This window comes from Glycine soja, chromosome 19 (assembly GCF_004193775.1).
Source record: "Glycine soja cultivar W05 chromosome 19, ASM419377v2, whole genome shotgun sequence".
Classification (NCBI taxonomy): Eukaryota; Viridiplantae; Streptophyta; class Magnoliopsida; order Fabales; family Fabaceae; genus Glycine; species Glycine soja.
In genome coordinates, this window is record NC_041020.1 from 579,446 (window position 1) to 600,456 (window position 21,011).

Consider the following 21,011-nt stretch of genomic DNA (forward strand, 5'->3'; position numbering starts at 1 on the left):
ATTTAGATGATAAATTTTGTGAAATATTGAAGGTTGAATGATAAAATTCATGAAAAAAAAACATGAGTGGTAAAATTTGCGGAAATAAAACTTGAATAATAAAATTTACAAAATAATAAAAATTTAGTAGTAAAATTTGAAATTAAGTCATTAGATTATTTGTGATAGTGGAAATAATTCAATTAATCTGAATATTCCGATGGATTTTAGACAAGAAGAAGAATGTATTAATCATCAATTGATTTCTAAAATTTCCATATTAAAATTTTCATTATCCCAAGCATACACTAGTTACCCAACTTAACCGGATGTCTCGGGGTGAATAATATTTATGGTCTTAAACTAATACACTAGTTAAGATAGATTAATCATTAAATGTTATAATTTTGACATCGTTTATAACCAGTGAAATTTGACAGAGACAAAACTCATTATACTTAGTGACAACTTTTTCATACATCGAAAATCTGACGTCCCGAGTAATTTATCTTCAAACAGACTAGGGACATATTTGTGTAAGTGTTTGTGTTTGCAAGTAAAAGTTGCCAAAAACATTTAGACCCTTCCTTTTGCGTTCATTTTATGGTGGACCGTTGAATTTATCTTGAAATTCGTGCAACAAGTTAGACAGACAACCAAACATGCACTAGAATTTGTGTAGTATTACATTACAACATTGATAATTGTAAATAGAAATCCATGATTTAAACCCTCCAATACAATAATTTTTTTTTCTGTAAACAAACTGCGAATACGCCAAATGCTTCCCTGATCTGCAAACGAGGGAATACAAGAAAAGGCACTAATCTCTACTAAAACTCTATGTCCGAAGGCTGTTTCAATAAATTTCATCAATTTTGCCCTTGAAGATTCCATATAAACTTGTACTTTAGAAACTAAAGATACCCCGAGTGGGTAAAAACCAAAGAAAACAACACTAAAGAATGCAAGAGACAACACGATTAATCTTGCTCTTGCCAAACAACAGTCATCTCAGAGCATCTATTTGAAAGGAAAAAAATTGAGCCTTTTGAGGTCAAATACCACCACGAGACCAATTAAATGACTGGTCAAACACAGTTGCTGCTATTCACAGTGTTGATTAAATCATAAAGATAAATTTGGAAGAAAAAAAAAACAGCATCGCAAGGATCATTTAGTAGATTCCTCCACCATGTTTGAATGTACTGACCCACATAGGTATTAATAAAATAGTAACCTGAAATCAGAAATTTTAAGATAATTTTTTTATTTGAAAACGTTGCCCTTCTTTGGCAATAAAAATGGAATGAGAAGTATCTGTCTCTAATGTTTCAGGTTTATATACGAAGATCCTAATTATTTGGACGAAAGACAAAACCGCAGAAAGGGGTTTCTTTGGACAAAAATTTATCGATATTTAGCTGACATATTTTTTACTAAGTCTAGAATCCTAAAGTAATCAAAGAAGAGAGAAGATTCTTTTCCCTCCAGTCCATCCCGGCTGACCCTGTTGCTACCAGCCAGATTATTACATGGACTGCCACCAACAATTAGATCAAAACCACCAAATGTGCTCATCAGCTGCTCCAAGCGATCACCGTCTAGCTCCCTTACATCGTCAATGTCATATAGATTACCTTTCTGATTTGTTTGCTCCCACCAACTTCTAACAATATTCCTATTCACTTCTGATTTTTCAACAGACACAACATTCTTGAGAGGGATGCCGAGCCGATGAAGAGCTACCTCTGCCCCACCAATTCCAGAAAAGAGAGAAAGAAGATTGATACCATTAGGATACATCTCCTTCAGAACTGACAAGTGGTATGCCACAGTGTCAACCTGAAATAAACTGAATCAAGTAAGGAAAGAGAAATTTACACGGAAACATCAATGCATTAACCACTAGTTTCATAGAAAAGAAAACATGCTGAAACTGCATATGATTTCACTTTGACAACATTATTCTTAATACAACAAACAAAGCCATTGCTGAGGTCTCAACATAAATGTCGCCATAGTGTTCTGCCAAAAATCAATATATTCTTTATCGAGGTAAGAGGTTATTTACATATAAATCATTTTAAAATGGTTCTTTCTATTTTTCTTGGTCTTCCTCTACCTGATTAATCTGAATATGCCTAAATATTAAAACATTACTGAATAGTTCCAAGAGATATTACATTTATTTATGACAGTAAACACATCCAGAAGGATCTTTATGGAGGCTACATTATTATATAGGAAGAGGTAGAATTATCATACCTGGAATGAATTACCAAGTGACTTGTATCTGTCAGTCCTACTTATTCCACCTCCTCTGGTGTGGTTCCTTGGGAAGCCCAGCAGCGTTTCTACTTCATCAGGCTCTAATGGAGCAACCTTATTCCTTCCCACCCAAACCAAATTCCATTTCCTACACTGATGAAGAACAAACTTCTGTACACTTTCAGGTGGATCTTCATCATAGATTTCTACAGCTTTCCTAATTCTTTCTGTTAGTTTTGCACTGCCAATACATGTTTGCAAACAATTAAGCTTGGTCCTAGTATCCCATGAAGGCCACCACTTCTTTGTTAGGGGAAAAGCCTCGTGTATTGTGCGCGGTGGAAGTGGTAGAAGTGGGAACCTATTTTGGATGGGGAGATTGTGAATATATCCCCTTTTCCTGGCTGCAGCACAGAAAAACTTTGAATCTACAAACTCGGGTTGAACATCATACAAGAATCTTGAAATTGTTTGCCAAACACCTTTCGGTGCTAAGGCTACATTCTCATAATAGAAGTAAGGAGGCCCAATGGCATCTTCTGGAATCCTTCTGTGTGTTATGAAGCTCGACTCTGTAGGTACACCAAACCCAATCATTGGGTTTGGAAGATGAAGAGCTTCATCTTCCTCATCATCATCTTCATTGAGGATTTTCTTCTCACATCCCCTAGGCTTTTTCCTTCCCAGCACTTCATAATCATAAAATCTTCGTTTATTGGACTTAGCATAGTCATTGTATTGTAACTGTAAAAAAAACATTAAAATAACATAAACATGTGACAGATAAATGAACGGGGGGAGGAGGAGCAACAGATGGATGATGCTAGATAATTCGAAGGAAAAAATTATCGAAAATTAAATGCATTAAATTTCTATTTTATTCATCCCAAGATACCAATATGGCTACATTGCTACCTTTTCTTCAGGAGGCAGAAGAGCATCCTCAGCCTTTGCCATTTGAGCAACACCTATAAAATCTACCAATTCTTCAAGTGAGGCATTTGGGCCTGCAGTATTTCATTAGAACAATGAGCCAAGAAAATAGAGTAAAAAGTTCATAAACAGAAACCATGTAAACTTGTGAACACAAACAAACAAGAGGCCGTGTGAGGTTATTATTGTAGTTGACCACGTTAATTTGATTAAAATGATATTTGGAAAAACACCAAAATTTAGGACCTGTTAATTTATTATACAAGCTTGACAAATGTGTTAAACAGTGTCATTCTTTAGAGATAATAATAAAAGACATGATCTGATTCTCGTATAATGATCTATAGCCATTACATCTGCATGTAAAAACTGATTATAGAGTTAGCAATTAAATCATTCTTGGCTAGAAGTAATTGCAGTATATTCATAAGGTGATTGTATATAAGAAGATTTTCATCATCTATTATCCACAATAATGGTGGTCCAAACTGATGAATTTGTCTCTGCCCTAGACATTGAAACAGGTAATCTTCACTTCAGGCAAGGGAAAAAACTACTAGGCACATATGTTCTGTTCACTATCTTGAGGATACAATCGTATAAAATGCAGATTTGATATGCATTCAGCAGGTAGGAATCAACTGAGACATTCAAAAAGTTAGTACTGTGGCAGAGAATGAGGAGACGCTATCCTGAATAACCATGTGAAATGAGAGTGATGAAAATGATGGATAGCATTGATTCATTAAAAAGATTCCAAGAATAACTTCAAAACCATGGTCATGCGGGACTAGTTGATCCTGATCTCCATGGAACTAAAAGTATTGGACCTTTCAAAAAGGCTATGGTTGAATCTTCATAAAGCTGGACACCTAGCTAAAGCTTATTATATAATACAAGGTGTTTAGATGACCATGCTTGTTCTTCATTCTTCAAGCACTCATAATCACATTTGGAACTACGAGTATTCAAATTCCAATCAAAAGCGTTTAGTATGACTAAATCAAACATTGGGAATTACAGCATGAAGTGTTCATCCAGAAAAAGCTTTCAGGGACGCACTTTAGAAATGTGACAACAACTTGTGCTAAGAGTGCATATAAAATATCCAACAACTTATTTTAAATAGAATGTCAATCCTTAAACCTAGGAAACAAAAATAATCGAGCCGCAATATTTTTTTGGTCTAATGGCTCAATTGTCCAAGGGACACAAATTAAGGTGCTCAATATCAATTGAAGATAATGAATCATAGTATCATACAACAAGCAACAATATTAAAATAAATTTCTATCATTTTTTGCAAAAATAACAAGCTAACAACTCAAGCCATACATATGAATGCATCATACAAAACACACCTAATCTTTCTATGGCAACTAAAGCTTCCTCTTGTTTGTAGCCCATTTTCACCAAAGACCGTAAGGTATCATCATTCTCAGACATAGTTTTTGCAATTTCCTACAAAAAAATATCAAATAAAATAAGCAAGCTGTTTCTCTTAATACATAACCTGCACCTATATTGTTTCCTAGTAAGGAATTCCAGACCTCCCATAAATGTTTGTAAAAGCAAGTGGAAGCATGATGACATTTCATTGTTCTTTGAAGTAGGAAAATGAAATTGTACAAGTCCCTACAATGCCCAACAAAGAAACATAAACCATCCCAATCTGTTTCATGTTTGAAAATGATTACATGCCACATTTCATGTCCTATAGCACTAGCAGAAACCATCGCAGTAGATGACACTAAAGGCCGAAAATAACAAGATAATAAGATGAATCAGATCATACAGTCTAAAAAAAATCAAAGTGCAAAAAGAAGAGATTACTTCATCATCAGAAAAAATATCAGTATCAGAGAAATCATCCCAAGAGCTCCCTGCATTCTCTGAAGAACAAGGATCTGGCTCAATTCGCTGCTGTGGTTGGGGAGAACTTTCCAGAGCCTGCAAATATGAAAACAAAAATACCAAAACCAAGACATGTGTAAGTGTAACACAATAGTCAAAATCTTATAATATGCAAATGGTATATTAAAGATGTCAGAAATAAGTCTAAAGATGTCAGTAGAACAAAAGAAACAAAATGACATAGGTAAATGGTTAAAAAAGGAGCAATTATATGCACAAAAGAACCACACAGATCACTTGTTGAGTTTGGTAAAATATTATTGCAAATGTATTAAGGCACTATTATAGTTGTAGAAAGAATTTACCATCCCAGTACCCAAATTTCCATATTACCATTTTTAGGGTGATCAAGCTGCTCAATTAACCCCACCTATACATCTTACACAACTAAAGAGTTGAGACAAAATTAGTAGAAGCAAAATTGCAATCATTGAAAGATTAAAATAAGAAACTGTTATTTTCTTCATAAGAGGAAAGAATCATAACATGTAAATGAAATCAGTTTAAAAATTTAAATGCATAATTTTTTTAGAAAGCATTTTCCTCTAAGTTTGAAGAATAAATATACAGCCATCAGTCTTTTGCCTTATATTTCATACAATATAAATTAAAACTGCTATTTTTTTTACACAAAGATACACAATTTTATTTCATTTCATGAACTAATATCATTGCAAATTGACTGCAATGACAAGTCTGCTAAAAATATGAAAAATTAGGAAGCGTAGATGCATAGTTATCAATCTCAAATAGCAATATATGTAGTGGCCAATTCCTAAATTGCTACTGCAGGATAGCAGTAAGTGCAATGACTGCTAGTATAATACAAACCAAAAAGAATATAGTATATGCTACACATATAAATACTAGAATGTTCTTCAAGAACAGATTTCAGGAGGAAGATTGGGTGAGGCCCAAACTAGATGGGGTCAGATTTAGAGCCATTGGACAGCAACACAATGTCAGATTGTCGGAGCCATTTAATGAAAAAGAAATAAAGGCTGTTGTGTGAGAATGCAGGAGCGACAAGAGCCCCGGACCAGATGGCCTTAGTTTCAAATTTATTAAGGAGTTTTGGGAAGTTATCAAGGCTGATGTGCTTTGGTTCATGGATGAATTCTTTGTTCATGGAACGTTCCCGAAGGGGTGCAATACCTCATTCCTTGCTCTCATTCCTAAGGTGAATGATCCGTTGAACCTAAATGAATATAGGCCTATTTCTTTAATAGGTAGCATATATAAAATTGTGGCCAAGGTGCTAGCGAGGAGGATGAAGGGGGTGCTGCCATTAATAATAGATGAGAGACAAACTGCATTCGTCGAGGGCAGACATTTGTTACACAGCACCCTTATAGCAAATGAAGTAATTCATGAAGCAAAGAGAAGCAACAAGTTGTGCTTGGTGTTTAAAGTAGATTATGAAAAGGCCTATGATTCAGTCTCCTGGAATTTCTTGTAGTACATGTTAAGGAGGATGGGAATCTGCGATAGATGGCTATCATGGATTGAGGGCTGCCTAAAATCCGCCTCTATCTCCATATTGGTAAATGGTAGCCCTTCATCTGAGTTCATTCCCCAAAGAGGTATAAGACAAGGGGACCCACTAGCTCCCCTTTTATTTAATGTTGTTGTGGATGGACTCAATGGACTGCTGAGAGAAGCAACAGAGAAAAACATGTTTCAAGGTTTCCTAATGGGAAGAAATGAAGTGGAAATTAGTATCTTACAGTATGCAGATGATACGATTTTCTCTGGGAAAGCATCCATGAAAAATGTCAATGCGATCAAGGTGATTTTGAGAAGTTTTGAACTTGTCTCAAGCCTCAAAATTAATTTCTCAAAGAGTAGTTTTGGGGCAATTGGGATGTCGGAGAGATGGAAGGTGGATGCTGCTAGGTATTTAAATTGCAGTCTATTGGCCATACCTTTCCTTTACCTGGGTATCCCGATTGGGGCAAACCCAAGGCATAGTGATGTTTGGGATCCTATTGTCAAGAAATGTGAGAGAAAGTTGGTGAAATACTTTCATTTGGTGGAAGGGTCACTCTCATAATGTCAGTTCTAAATTTTGTTCCTATCTACTTCTCTTTTTTCAGGGTTCCCAATAAAGTTTTGGACTAGCTGGTGTGGATACACAGGCGGTTTCTGTGGGGTGGAGGAATGGAGCAAAAGAAGATAGCATGAGTAAAGTGGGAGTCAGTGTGTCTACCAAAGGAGAAAGGGGGAATGGGAATCAGGGATTTAAGGAAGTTTAATTATGCACTCCTCGGAAAGTGGAGATGGAAGCTTTTCCATAACCAAGGGGACTCAAGGATACTGATTTCAAAATATGGTGGATGGCGGATTTTGGATGGGGAAAGAAGGGGCAGCAGTGAATCAGCATGGTGGAAGGACATCAATCTCATAACTCATTCCGGTGAAGATGGCAGCTGGCTAGATAAAGGGATAAAATGAAAAGTGGGGTGTAGAGCAAAGGTCAAATTTTGGGAGGATGGAGTATCACTTAAGTTGAAGTACCCTAGACTTTACTCTATTTCCTACCAGCAACAACATGTCATACAGTAGATGGGAAGTTTCACAGCTACAGGCTGGGAGTGGGATTTTCAATGGAGACGGCAACTTTTTGATGATGAGATAGATATGGCTGCAAAGTTCTTGGAAGAATTAGAAGGTATCAACATTCACTCGGATCGAGAAGACAAGTGAATTTGGAAGGAAGATGCATCTGGTGTATACACAGTGGGGAACGCGTACAAGATGCTTATGACAGACCATAATGATGAAAATCAGGATGGTGCTTTTACTGTGCTGTGGAAGGTAAAGGTCCCTAGTAAAGCTTTTTTCTTCACGTGGAGACTAATCAGGGGCAGACTGTCAACTAAAATGAATCTACGCAGGAGAAATGTGGAAATAAATGATCCCACATGCCCATTCTGCAAAAATAAAGAAGAGGATGCAGCACACCTTTTCTTTAGTTGCAGAAAAATTCTACCACTTTGGTGGGGATCAATATCGTGGACAAACATTTCAAGAGCATTTCCGCAAAGTCCGAGACAGCACTTCCTCCAGCATGTGTTTGGGAGGGATACTAGCATCAGTTTTCAGAAACGGCAGTGCTGGTGGATCTCCTTGACATGGAGCATCTAGCAGCATCGAAATAGGATTGTTTTTGCAGATGAAAGCTTTAATGCTAGTAAGCTGCTGGAGGATGCTATTTTCCTATGCTGGACTTGGTTAAAAAATTTGGATAAAGGTTTCAACATACCTTTTCATCACTGGTCCAGTAATATGAGGGAGGCATTTTGTGATTAGGGTGGGATAACTCTAATTGTGGATAGTTTTGGGCCAACTATATTGTTAGAATTATGGTTTCTTAATTCATGTTATATACCTTGTATTAGGGCACCATATTACTGCTCAAATTGGCCTCCATGTGTAAATTTCACAGTACAACTTGTACTGCTTTATATATAATACAATATTACCTTCGCTGATTAAAAAAAATATATAAATACTAGAAAGAATAACCAAAATTAAAGAAATTCAAGATGAATAAAAAGTCACACTGTACACAATCACACACCATCAATCTAAGAGCATTAAAACATTGTGATGAAATATATAAAAAATGATGATGGCGAAATTAATAGAAAAAGAATATAATAAATTAGATAAAAATTAGCAAAATGAGATCTGGGCAATCTAAAAGAAGAACAGAACACATGAAAAAACAGCCCTATAAAGTGTGAAGGATCAAAAGTCGAAACAGAGGTAACTTTTTGTGGAATATTTTACCCGAAAATACCCCAAAAAACAGAGTTCCAGGGGTAAAAATAGGTTATTGAAGGATATATCATGGTAGCGCCGCTATAGAGCCATAGCACATGAAAACCCACTATTTTGGCCACTAATAAAAACCATTCTGCAATTTGAATCCCATTGCAGTCCATGGCCACTCAGTTCCACCAATCAGCTATAGTGCATTATTGACTGCTATGGGTAGATGTATGCAACCTTATGCTTGCATGCAGAGAGACTGTTTTCAAAATTTGAACTTGTGGCCTCCAAGTCACAAGATAGCAACCCTAACCATGCTACAAGGCTCACCCTCTCCAGATTAGACAGGATGGCCCAAAAAAATTAACTACCCATGAAAACCAACAATGATTCACAATTCATTATGTAGATTGTAAGATGCTAATGACTCCACGATATGGAAATGGAACTGTTTATTAATTTAGAAAAAATGAGGCAAGACAACTACAGAAGAGAAAATTGGTTATAATTCAATAATAGCTCAAAGAGACAAGGTCACAACAATGCTCAAGACTTATGAAAACATCAACTCACCTTGTATGAGAGAAGTTCTTCAAGTAGTTTATCTTCATTTTCTTCACCTGGATATTCATCAGAGCAATATTTATTTGTGAACTTTATGAATCAAATCTATATTTAAATAGAGTAAAGAAATGCTTTACCATATTCCTGAATTACTTTAGAAACCATTTCTCTAGAAAATCCCATGTTGACGAAGTGGTCAAGTACCTTGGAATTAGCCAAAACTGCAGACGAGCTTGCCTGAAGGGGGAGAGAATAGGACATTAGTAGCTAAAAATTAATGCATGTATGAATTACAAAAAATCTAAACAGTAAAATAGACATTATAAATGAAAAATAGTTTTGTATGGTTTCAATTCGAAAGGTTTATTTTCTTTTTTTGCATTGACCTGCAAGGTTAGTTTATCATTTTGGTTTATCATGGTTAGTTGGTTATCAAGTACGCCAGCAACAATAGGAATTAGAGAAGGCCAAAAGCCCAAAAGAAAAACTTATAGTTGCCAAAGACAATGTATTTGCATTATCTTAAACTTTCTTGTTATATATCCTCAGAATTCTTAATATTCAACAACATAAAGAAAAAGAATAAAGTGTCTAAAAGCTTACCTCTCCAGCATCCCCATTAGGAAGGGTTAAACATGAAGATGAAGAGTTATAGTTCTCAATTTCAAGCTCATCATCAGTATTCCAATCAAAATCATCTCCTCCCTGCCAATCAAAATAAAAAGGTTATTTTGAACCACATATTCTCCCAAAGAAAACTAACAATGAGGACACGTAAAGAAACAAAATATGCTCATACCATCTTCAACCTCTCTCAGCTTCTTCTTCGCAGAATACAAGATATATTTAGGCTGCCCAAGCACATAAGTAAGAGAATTAGCATCACACAAAAACTGAGCTAATCAAACACAAACCTAAAATCATGCCAAACCCTAAACAAACGAGTTCATCACCGATTACAAATTCAAACAACACAGAAGAAATTCACAAACCACAATTGGAATCCTAACGGTCTGAGAATGCAGGAGCGTGAATTCCTACCTCTGCACAAAACACACAAAAAAATGCACGTCAACTCAAATTCAACCTCGTAAAATTACACAAAATTAAACAAAAATAAATAAAGAAGTAAAAGAGAGAGAGAGATCAAACCCTTCTTCGCATACGAATTTCGCGAAGAAGAAGAAGAAGAAGAACTCGCTAGTGGTGCGAGTAACTCACGAGAGAGAGAGGGTTTTGAAATTTGTAGAAACAGACTCAGACAGAATCAAGTCCCTGAATCAGGTACAATGCAGCATGGAAAAAACTTTCCATACTCGCGCACTTTTTTCCGTGGGAATTTCTCTGTTCCACTCTCGCTGGGGACACGTTAATCAGGGAAATCCGACGGTTGGGGGACACAGAGTTTCTCACCAATCAGCACGTGTTTTGATCTGAACCGTTTGATTGCAACACCAAAGGAAATGGAATGGAAAGAAAATAAGAGGAAACGGTGTGATGCGCGAGTATGATTAAGAAATCATACTCGATAGAGTGAGTCAGGTGAAAAAAGTTGCCTTAGTGATAAGGATTTTTGACATTGATGTTACTCCACAATAACCATTTATTCTATTCTTTTAAAATATAATAAATAAATCATTAATTTTATTCTTTAAATATTTTTTAATGGCTTTAAAATAAAAAAGTAAATAAATAATTCTTTAGCATTAGAAGTTTGTTTAAATTGGTCTTTTAAATTTTAATATTAGTCAAATGTATTTTTTTTTTATGTTTTTGAAAATTTTATTTTAATTTTTATTTTATTTTACATTAGTAACATTTAACTTCACCAGTACTTTAAATTTTAAAAAAATTAATCAAACATAGTGAAATCTAAGTGTCATCACTGTCTTTATTTTGTTTTAAAAGGTTAAGCAACAAAAAAACATCATCTCTTTATTTTGTTTTAATTATGCTTACATTTTAAAGGACAATGGTGTGTGGCTAGCGACACGGAGGGCGGCGTGTAATGATGTTCAAGGGGAAAGAACAAAATAAAGATAGTGAAGATTTTTAACCTTTATTATGTTAAACAAACAGAATTAAACATTATTAATGAAAAATAAAAAAATATTAAAATAAATTTTTTAAAATTTAATGTATTAAAATAAAATAATACTATAACATAATAGACTAAAAATGATATTTAGTCATGAAAATTCAACACTTTAAGTATTATTTGTATAATTTTATTATTTTAAATACTATTTAAAAATAAGAAAATAATATATTAGGACAAAATAAATTATTTGTTGTATTATAAATTAGAATACATAATTTAATTTTTAATTAAATATTTTAAAATGTACTTTTTATATGGTCTTTTTTATAATAAGTTAAACTTTTTATGACATAATTACATAAATATTACAAACTATTTTTTTTATATTCTTATATGAGTATTTTTTTTATTTGCTTATCTAATCCAATATTTTTATTTTAGTTTTATTTTATATTAAGTTTTAATCATTTTTTTAAATGTTGATAGTTTGAAATAGTTTTATATTGCAATTTGAATCATTTATATATGTATTCAAAATATAATTTACATAATTAAAAATAGTTAATAACATGTTTATATCTTATAGGTATGAAAGTGATTGTTTTCTTTCGACAGGACAACAACCATCATTGAGAAAGTCGTTCAAATTACTTGAAATAATGTGAAGCTTGCATTTTTAGCGAACCTCAAGCATCTTTTTGTGATAAACTACTAGGCAATAAGTAATATCTTCTGATATTGAGAAATTCAATTTGCTTGCTCAAAATCTTGTTTGTATAGAGCCATGACAATAGAATTTTACTAGAATAATGTTGTACTAGAGGACTTTTTAGGAGGGAGAATATTTTTAATAGGAGATTCTAAATTGAAATCTTAGATCACTTTGTGATAGATTCGTGTTATATATTTTTACCTGTTTGTATATCTCATTTTAAGATTTTAGATAATTTTTTTAGTAGATCTCATATGAATCCATTTTTAAATATTATTTTTAAATATTTATTAAATTAAATACAATTAATTAAATAAAAATGTAATTATATACAATTAAATTTAATTAATAAAACACTTAAGAAAAAAAATTAGAAATATTAAAAAATACGAAAATTAGCATAAATTTAATTCTCATCCACCCACCCCTCATTTTTCCCGCTTTGCTTCTTCTCTCCTAACCCACCCCCTCATCTTCCCCACTTCTTTTTCTCTTCTTCTTCTTCCCCCTTCCCCTCCTCTGCCCACCCTTTCTTCTTCCTCCCTTCCCCTCCACCGGCATTACAACCAGCAAGCAAAACCAAATGCAACAACACTACATAGGCTCAAATATGCATAAGCACTTTTATGCTAAGCTACAGAGGAATTTATTAACTATATGAATTTTGGCTTGCCAACTGCAATACTGAGGCCTCTATCTAGTCAAATTGGCAACATAGAGTGGATAGGTGTTGTCCAATTAAAAATGCAACCAAACTTAAATTAAAGACATGTAGGTAGTTTCAATTCAAGACATTTTAATGATCTATGTAAGGAATAAATATAGACCAATCCAATTAATTAACATAATGAAGTAATTCTGAGAGAGGAAGAACCCCCCAATCCATTTTGGTCCAAATATTCTTATTTACAACCCACTATGGTCCTACACTCCTTTCAAAGCAAATGTTAATTTATAACCAAGTCCCCATACTTTTTTTTATGTGCCCAACTAGACCGTCATGTGAAATGCTAAAGTTGAGCTGAAACTGAAGACATTTGAAACAAAACTGCAGCCATGTATTATAAAAGGCTATAGTCATGGCTAATGACTTTGATTTCAAATTAGGGAAAGCTGTGTTCAGAAACCACAGAACATCATAAAGGAACTCCCTCTGTTAATTAGCTTAAATTTAATGACAAGGTTTAATACATAGGGTTTAAAAAACTTAAAACAAAACCACAACCAACCCCTATTTTGATCAACAAAAGAAAAATAAAAACTTACAGACCCCCCACAGTCCAAAATCAATTTCCCTTTACAAAGAGAATCAAAAGAAGAAGAAAAAAAGCTTAAAGGAAACAAAGAACACTAAGTAACCTTTGGAAGTAGGAAGCTCCTTGCCATCCTTTTTATAATACTCCCGAATAAAGACCAATGTTTTCCCTCTGAAAGCTGAAATCATCAAAAAAAAGTTTGCTGAAAAATTTGCATTCCAAGAACAACAATTATACTAGGTTGATTTATGTTTTCCAAAATCGGGATACACGAAGTGGACCAATTGGTACATGCCTTCATGGTCAAAAATATATGAAATGCTTTTTTCTAGTTTGAAAGTTCATTATATATTTTGGATTGTTTTGTGACTCTTCCAATCTTGTTGTTTTGGTTCTGAATTTATCTCAGATTTAATTTCTTGGGAGATTCAAATATTTGCAATGTTTCCTACTTGATTATGAGAGACAAACTAAAAAATTTATGGCATTTGACTAAAGGATTTGAACTTATGGATGCCAACAATGACTTCTTTATGGTGAATTTTGACATAGAAGAAGATAAGATGAAGGTAACTTTAGGTGGATCTTGAATGATTTTTGCCACTATTCAGTCGTAATCAAATCATGTTTTAATCTTATCTTATTTAAATGATAGAAATTTTTAATAAAACATAGAATATTTGTTAATTGGAGGTATTGATTCGGGGTATCTTCGTGCTATGTTGATCAAGTTGGACTTTCATATTCAATTTGTTAATTGGATGTGATGTGTGTGTGACATCAGTCAAATTCTTTGTGAATGTTAATGATGATGTAGTTGGCCCAATAACACCTGGTAGGGGCTTGAGACAAGGTGACCCCCTTTCTCCTTATTTGTGTTGAAGGTTTATCTGCACTTATCAAGGATACAAAGGGAGGTGTGAGTTGCATGGGGTGAAAATTTGCAGGGGGCTCCTATTAAATCTCACTTACTCTTTGCATATGATAGATACCTATTTTTCAAAGCTAATGATAGTGAGGCAATGGTGGTCAAGAGGATTCTTCAAGAATATGTTGTTGCATCAGGTCAGTTGGTGAACTTACACATAAATATAAGATTACCTATAACAAGAATGTGGAGGTATGTGTGAAGTCTGTTGTTACACATATTGTTGGGGAGAGTGAAGGGGGTGGAGGTGGAAAGTATTTGGGTTTCCCATTTGTGGTTGGAAGAAATAAAAAAACATTTTTAAATTCATTAAGATAGAGTGTGGAAAAAAATAAATTCTTGGAGTGGGAAAGTGATGTCTATGGGGATGAACTTTTTGTATGAGTATTTTTCAAATAGCTCAATCTCTAGGGGATGAACTTCAATATATGGTGAACTCTTACTGGTAGGGATCAAGTAGGGGAGGAAGAAGAGGAATTCATTGGTTGACTTGGGATAAATTATGTGTGAAGAAGGAGCAAGGATGGATGTGGTTTCAAAATCTATTTGCCTTTAATTTGGCCATGGTAGGAAAACAAACACGAAGAATTATGTCTATGCCAAATGTTTTTCCTTCTAGACTTTTCAAAGCTAAATAATTCCCAAGAGGGGACTTTATGGGAGCTACATTAGGACATAACCCATATTTTACATGGCGAAGCATTTTCTCTTCTAAAATGGTCATAAAGGAAGCCTATAGATGAAAGCTAGGTAATGGCACAAGCATTGACCTATGGAATCAACCTTGGTTGAGAAAGGAAGAAAATCTAAATGTTGAGACTCCTATCATTGATGGATTAGAACATTTGAAAGTGAATGATTTAATTGATATTCCAAATGCAAAATGGAATCTCAGATTACTTAATCAAATTCTTGACATGAGAGATGTGCAAGCTGTCTTACTAGTCCCTATGATGGATATCACAAGTCATGATGCTATGGTCTGAAGACATTCTTCTAATGGTCATTATATTGTAAGGAGAGATATAGTTATATCATGGGAAGCTTGGTAATTTGGAACTTGGATATTCCTCCTAGGGTGAGACTATTCCTTTGGAGACTATGCTATATATGGTTGTCTTCCTACTAATGCTTCTTGTTGTGTCCACTTTGTGAGAATGGGATTGAAAATGCATTCCATGCATTTGTTACTTGCCAACATAACAAGCACTGCTGGGGAAGAATCAGCCTTATCAATCTCGTCCATGACCTTAAGTTTCAGGTGGAGGACTTTGTGAGCTTGTTCTTTAAACTCTTCCAAATGTTGTCAAAACAACAAAGAAATTAAAGAGGGTAGCAAAGATGTTGTGGATTATGTGGCACCGGAGGAATGAAAAAGTCTGTAACAAGTGTCAAGATAGTTCAGTGATTATTCTAACTCTAGGATGCTACCCTAACCATTAGGACATTCATTGTTCAATAGCTGATACCATACCATTTTGACCTCAATAGCGGTCCCTATCTTCATTCTGCAACGTAGCATATATACTATAACTTTTCTTCACACAATAAATCATACTTTATTATATGATTGTTACCTCAACTCATCAGACAATACAACTATTTATTTCTAGTACATCTCTCAAGCTTTTGACAGAGAGAATCTTTGATTTCAGATATACATACTGTCATCACAACATTTATCTCAATTTATTTTACACGAATTTTTTATTTATTTTTAATGTCAAATTATCTCAAACAAAAGGATAATTTGCTCAGTAATAAAAAGTCTTAATTTTTTTTGTAAAAAAAAATTGCAAGAAGAATTTCTTATAAAAAAAAAGTATTTCAAATACATTATATAATTTATGAGCATAAACTTATATGCTTTTAGGCCTTGAGGCTTATCATAAATAAACTTAATTATTTAATTAAGTAATATTTTATAAACTAACATCTGATGATGAAATTATTTTTTTATTTGATACCATTTTTCTAGCGTTGGCCGAATAATACTCTTGGCTACACCAAAATAAATAAATTATTATTATTTCCAAATATCAAATTACTTGTTTTTAAAAATACTTTTAATTAGTTTTAAATATTTAAATAAATAGCTTTGTAAGTGAAGATATTTTTTCTTGATATTTTAGAATTAGTTGGCGGAATAATACACATATACATACATATATAATGAAATGATAAAATCATTTTTTGTACTGTAAAAATCTCATTTATTATTACTATCATTTTTAAAATATGCTAAAAATATAAACATAGGAGATACCAAATAAGGAAAAATTTTCACCGTGTTCTCCTTTTTCTTTAGATAGCCGCAAATATACTACCCAAAAATCAACATGTTTTATTTCTATATTTGACAATAACCACCAATAATCATCAATAATCATGAACCACACACAATAATCAGTAAGCATTATGAAAAAAAAATAGCATCACCCACAATATCTCAAGAAAAAAATATTACGAGAATCATCATTCCCAACAAATATTACATGTGAGAAAAATTATGCCAAAAATAACACATTATATGAACTTTTGAAAAATTATTTTTGTTAAGATTATAGATTTTGTAAATAAATAGAAATTAAGTTTTTGTTAAGGAAAAAAAATATTATACTATCATGTATTTTTTATGAAGTAGGCAATTTTTCTAACATTTTGTTTTCATATTTATTTACTTAATCTCATTTTAAGGATTGTTTTATTAGTGAACCCAATTTGCTGATTTAAAAACATCTATCTATTTAAATTATGATGTGGCCAAGTTTGGGCCTTGACCGCTTCTATAGTCCTTAACGTCGACTTTTCTTTGTTAGCATTGATCATAACAACATGGATGAAGACTTCACTTAGGCTGGTGTTTCCCACAAAGTACAAATTACCAATGGGAGGCACCACTTAAGTTGATGTCTCCCACATCCACAAGTAAAAAATCACCAATTCTTGGTAAATAATTTTCAAATCACCTATTTCTGGTAATAACTTTTTGAATAAGGCTCATTTACGTAAAACAAAAAAGTCGATTTTTGGAGAGAACACGGACGAAAAAAGTTTTCACTAAGTGTTCCAATGGAGACCTTGAAGTAGTATTTTACTTACTTGATGATGGAAGGTGGTTTATTTAAGTAAGTAGAATGGAGTAAAAAAAGATGAAGAGAAAGTGGGAGCAAAAGTCACAAGAATGGAAACTATAACATCATGACGAATCACACTAGAAAGAGAGATATTCAAAGGCTATGCAAGCAAGTATGAGATTGTATAATTGTTGATGACTTAAAGAAATTAATTGGTATTATCTAATACCAATAAGATGCATATACTTTTCGATAACTCGTCACTTAAGAACTTCACGGTTAAGTATGCTTGATTTGGAACAATTATGGAATGAATGACTTTTTCAGAAGTTTCCCAAAAAGAAAGTATGTGAGTGAGAACAAAACACGCTAAAAAGTCTTGTATTGATTTGTGAGAACAATTATTGATCTTGGAAGCCATTGAAGCAGATTATCAAAGTCTCGGAAAAAGCTACAAGGAAGTTGTGTGAAGTGTTCTAACCAACAATGAAGTATTATCGCGTGAAGTATCATAGTGTAAAACCGTCAAAAAATCGACAATCAGGAATATATATTACAAGAAACAATAGAGGGTAATTTTTTTTTTTCTTTTCAATTGATTGAGGTGTACAAATACAAAGTAAAAACTTCATCTTTGAGGACGATCGAGAGCATGACCAATAACTCAAGACACCATAACAACATAAACTAACTAATAAGTGGATAACTTGTTTGAGGTTGACAAAGCCTACAAATTCAACGCCCGTAATCACAAGTCAAAACTATGATTCTAGAGCATTTTTGTATGTGAGTGTGATGGGATAAGCACCACCGCTCCTACACACATGAGAACAATCCTACATGCACATCTCTTTAAAAAGGTGAAACCAATTATGAGATTTTTAGAGAACGACACATAATATAAATAGGTGTGATACTTATATTATCATGTCAGGTCATACTTAATAGAATTAACTGAGATTTTTTTAAGTCTTTCTTTATTTTTAACCCTCTTTAAAGTGTGTTCTATATATATAGCACAAACTCTTCTTATTTTCTTATTTGAGATTTAGTTTTAATAGAGAAATATAATTAAATGGTTTTATTGTTTATTTTTTTATGAACATTTGACTTTTAATATATTCCCTTTTCTTTTGACCTCAATTTTCTTTTTAGTTTCCCTATTTCATTTTTGTTTTATGATCAATGTAATGCAACGACCTTTTGTTTTTTTAGTATTCATAAATTATTTGGTTAATTTTGTTTTTTCTATTGCATCTCTTAATCACTTTTATACGAGTTATTTCGTTTTATTTGGTTTTATTTTTCTATATTTTTTATGAACACTTTAATTTGTGAGCTTGATCTCTAAATTCACACACACACATATATATATATATATATATATAGAAGTAATAGAGTCTGTTGCTCTTAAATCGATCCTCATTATTATAGATTCTATTCTTAATATATATTTGACCCTCTATTTTATTCATTTTATTGAATCCATTAAAATATTAATGCATCTCACATGTCACTAATCACTATACCAAGCAAATAAACGGAATGCACGGATACTTTTTAAACAAGTATCACGTGAAAACAGATGCATGCTTTGGCTTCATGGTTTGCCTTACGTATGTATTTCACATGTCGTGTAAGTTAAAGGAGCATTTGAACTTTAGAGTACTTTTATTCTTTTTTAATAACGTAGCCCTCTCCATGCTTCTCTCTAGGCTCGTGTAGACCTTAGAAAATCTCTCTTATTTTTTTATACTTAGAGTGAGAGAAACATGTGCCGTGGAAGTCTACATTAATATGTGACATTCTGTACATTAAAAAAATAGGGTACGTTTGGTAATTGGTGCAGGTGCAGTTAACAGGAAATTAATAAAAGAAAAAAATATACATGTCATGTGCACGGGATACATCTAGAGTTTAAGGACTGAGAAAGTAATGATAAGGAGAACTGCATATACTGTGTTGACAGTTATAAGTTTTTTTGCCAAAAGAAATAAAACTTTGATTTCACACCTTTAAAAATATATAAACCTTTGGCTTGTTGGAGGTGGATTAAAATTTATAGATGTAATGTACAATTTTCATTTTTCTTTTCATGATTGTAGTCACATGGTTAATTAGAACTTAGAATGTTGTGTATATTATTCAAACTTCTATTAGTAGTATTAATTAAATGGCATAAAAATTAATAGTGGCAGGCTCGTCTAAGTAAATTAGTTTTTTGTTTGGCTCGCATAAGTAAAGTACTAGGGAAGCATTAGATGAAGAAATATATTATTAATTTTGATAACTTATAGTTAAATATTTTAGATAAAATTTAATTACAAGTAATAATCAATAGTTAATTGTTAAATTGACTGAATTTATGTTTTTAATAAAAAAAATAAAATCACTAACTATAAAAAACTTATAGAATATAATTAATGATTAATTGCACCTTTAGTGATACTGTTTTTTAAAATAAAATTAATGAAATGTTGTTTGCATTCAATTACATCTCAAAAAAGGTTACAATTTAACTATTTCATCAAGGGAAAAAAATATTATATTAAGTTCCTTATATTTTTGTCATCGAATTCTCTAATCAAATGATTACACATGAATTTTTGTTTGAAATTTTATTGCACGTATTTAATGGAAATTGTTATTATTTTGAAAAGAATGCCTATATGTGCCATTAATTGAATGAAAATCTTGATGATAAGGACACGAAAACTTGATTTAATTTTTTCCTTTTATCAAATGAAAAAAAAAAGTTTCTAGACTTTTTTTTTTTTTTACCAAACATAGTTTCTAGACTTAACTATACAAATTCAGTAACTAATTTTACATCAGAAAATGTAAGAAAAATAAAATTTAAATAATATCATTAAATATATATTTTCCATGGCCTTAAAGTCTGAAATATCCCTTCAGCCGACCCTAAAAATTGTGGTGTAAAAATTAAGATTAAGATTTTTTATTTTGACATCGGTTGTTTTGGCTTTACTTTTTTATTTTTCAAATATTCTAATTGAGCAATTTGACTTGAAGCAGACAAACTTCCTGATTTTGTTCATATCTGAAGTCTATAGAGATTGCATTAAAAGTTAAATGGCCCATTAAACAACAAATTAATGCAAATTTGTAGCCTATATTAATAATATATTCTTGATTCCTGATATAAAACAAGACTAAAATAATACATCCGGAGTCTTCTTGCATATGATCGAAATCATTATCCATATACTTTTAAGTCTTGGATATTAATTATGATCATCAATAATTTAAACCTTGTTAGTTTACAAGAAGACATAAGCTAAAAAACAATCGCGCCACCATTTGAAACATGTCAATTTTATATGTATCTAAAACTAGGATATTGCACAATAAATACGTATTATGCACCTGTATAAAATAACTTCGAAGTCAAGTAACAATTAGGAGCCTCATAATAACTAAGTGACGAATTGCGAACCCACATGTTTGAACATTGTTAACTTTTGGAAGCAATAACTCTCTATCATGCTATACTTTTTTTTAAGACAAAATTAGGGTATTTTTTTTTTTGCATTATTCA

General features: G+C 32.5%; 1 protein-coding gene across 3 annotated transcripts; it reads right to left on the minus strand.

Annotated features, from left to right (window-relative positions):
- Positions 1-1,220: 1,220 nt before the first annotated feature.
- On the minus strand, positions 1,221-10,761 carry LOC114400443 (DNA (cytosine-5)-methyltransferase DRM2-like). 3 transcript variants are annotated; one of them, XM_028362885.1, is made up of 11 exons: positions 10,660-10,761; positions 10,431-10,481; positions 10,238-10,289; positions 10,042-10,143; positions 9,576-9,675; positions 9,448-9,494; positions 5,017-5,133; positions 4,545-4,644; positions 3,166-3,257; positions 2,248-2,994; positions 1,221-1,824 (listed from the first exon to the last, which is right to left on the minus strand). In XM_028362885.1, exons 3-11 carry the CDS (start codon positions 10,238-10,240, stop codon positions 1,390-1,392), a joined length of 1,743 nt encoding a protein of 580 aa, XP_028218686.1. In that variant the 5' UTR covers positions 10,241-10,289; positions 10,431-10,481; positions 10,660-10,761; the 3' UTR covers positions 1,221-1,389. The 3 variants fall into 3 exon arrangements, with proteins under 3 accessions (XP_028218686.1, XP_028218685.1, XP_028218687.1); XM_028362884.1 differs by having other exon boundaries at positions 10,591-10,748; XM_028362886.1 differs by lacking the exons at positions 10,238-10,289; positions 10,431-10,481; positions 10,660-10,761 and adding an exon at positions 4,734-4,818 and having other exon boundaries at positions 10,042-10,073.
- Between the last annotated feature and the right edge of the window lie 10,250 nt (positions 10,762-21,011).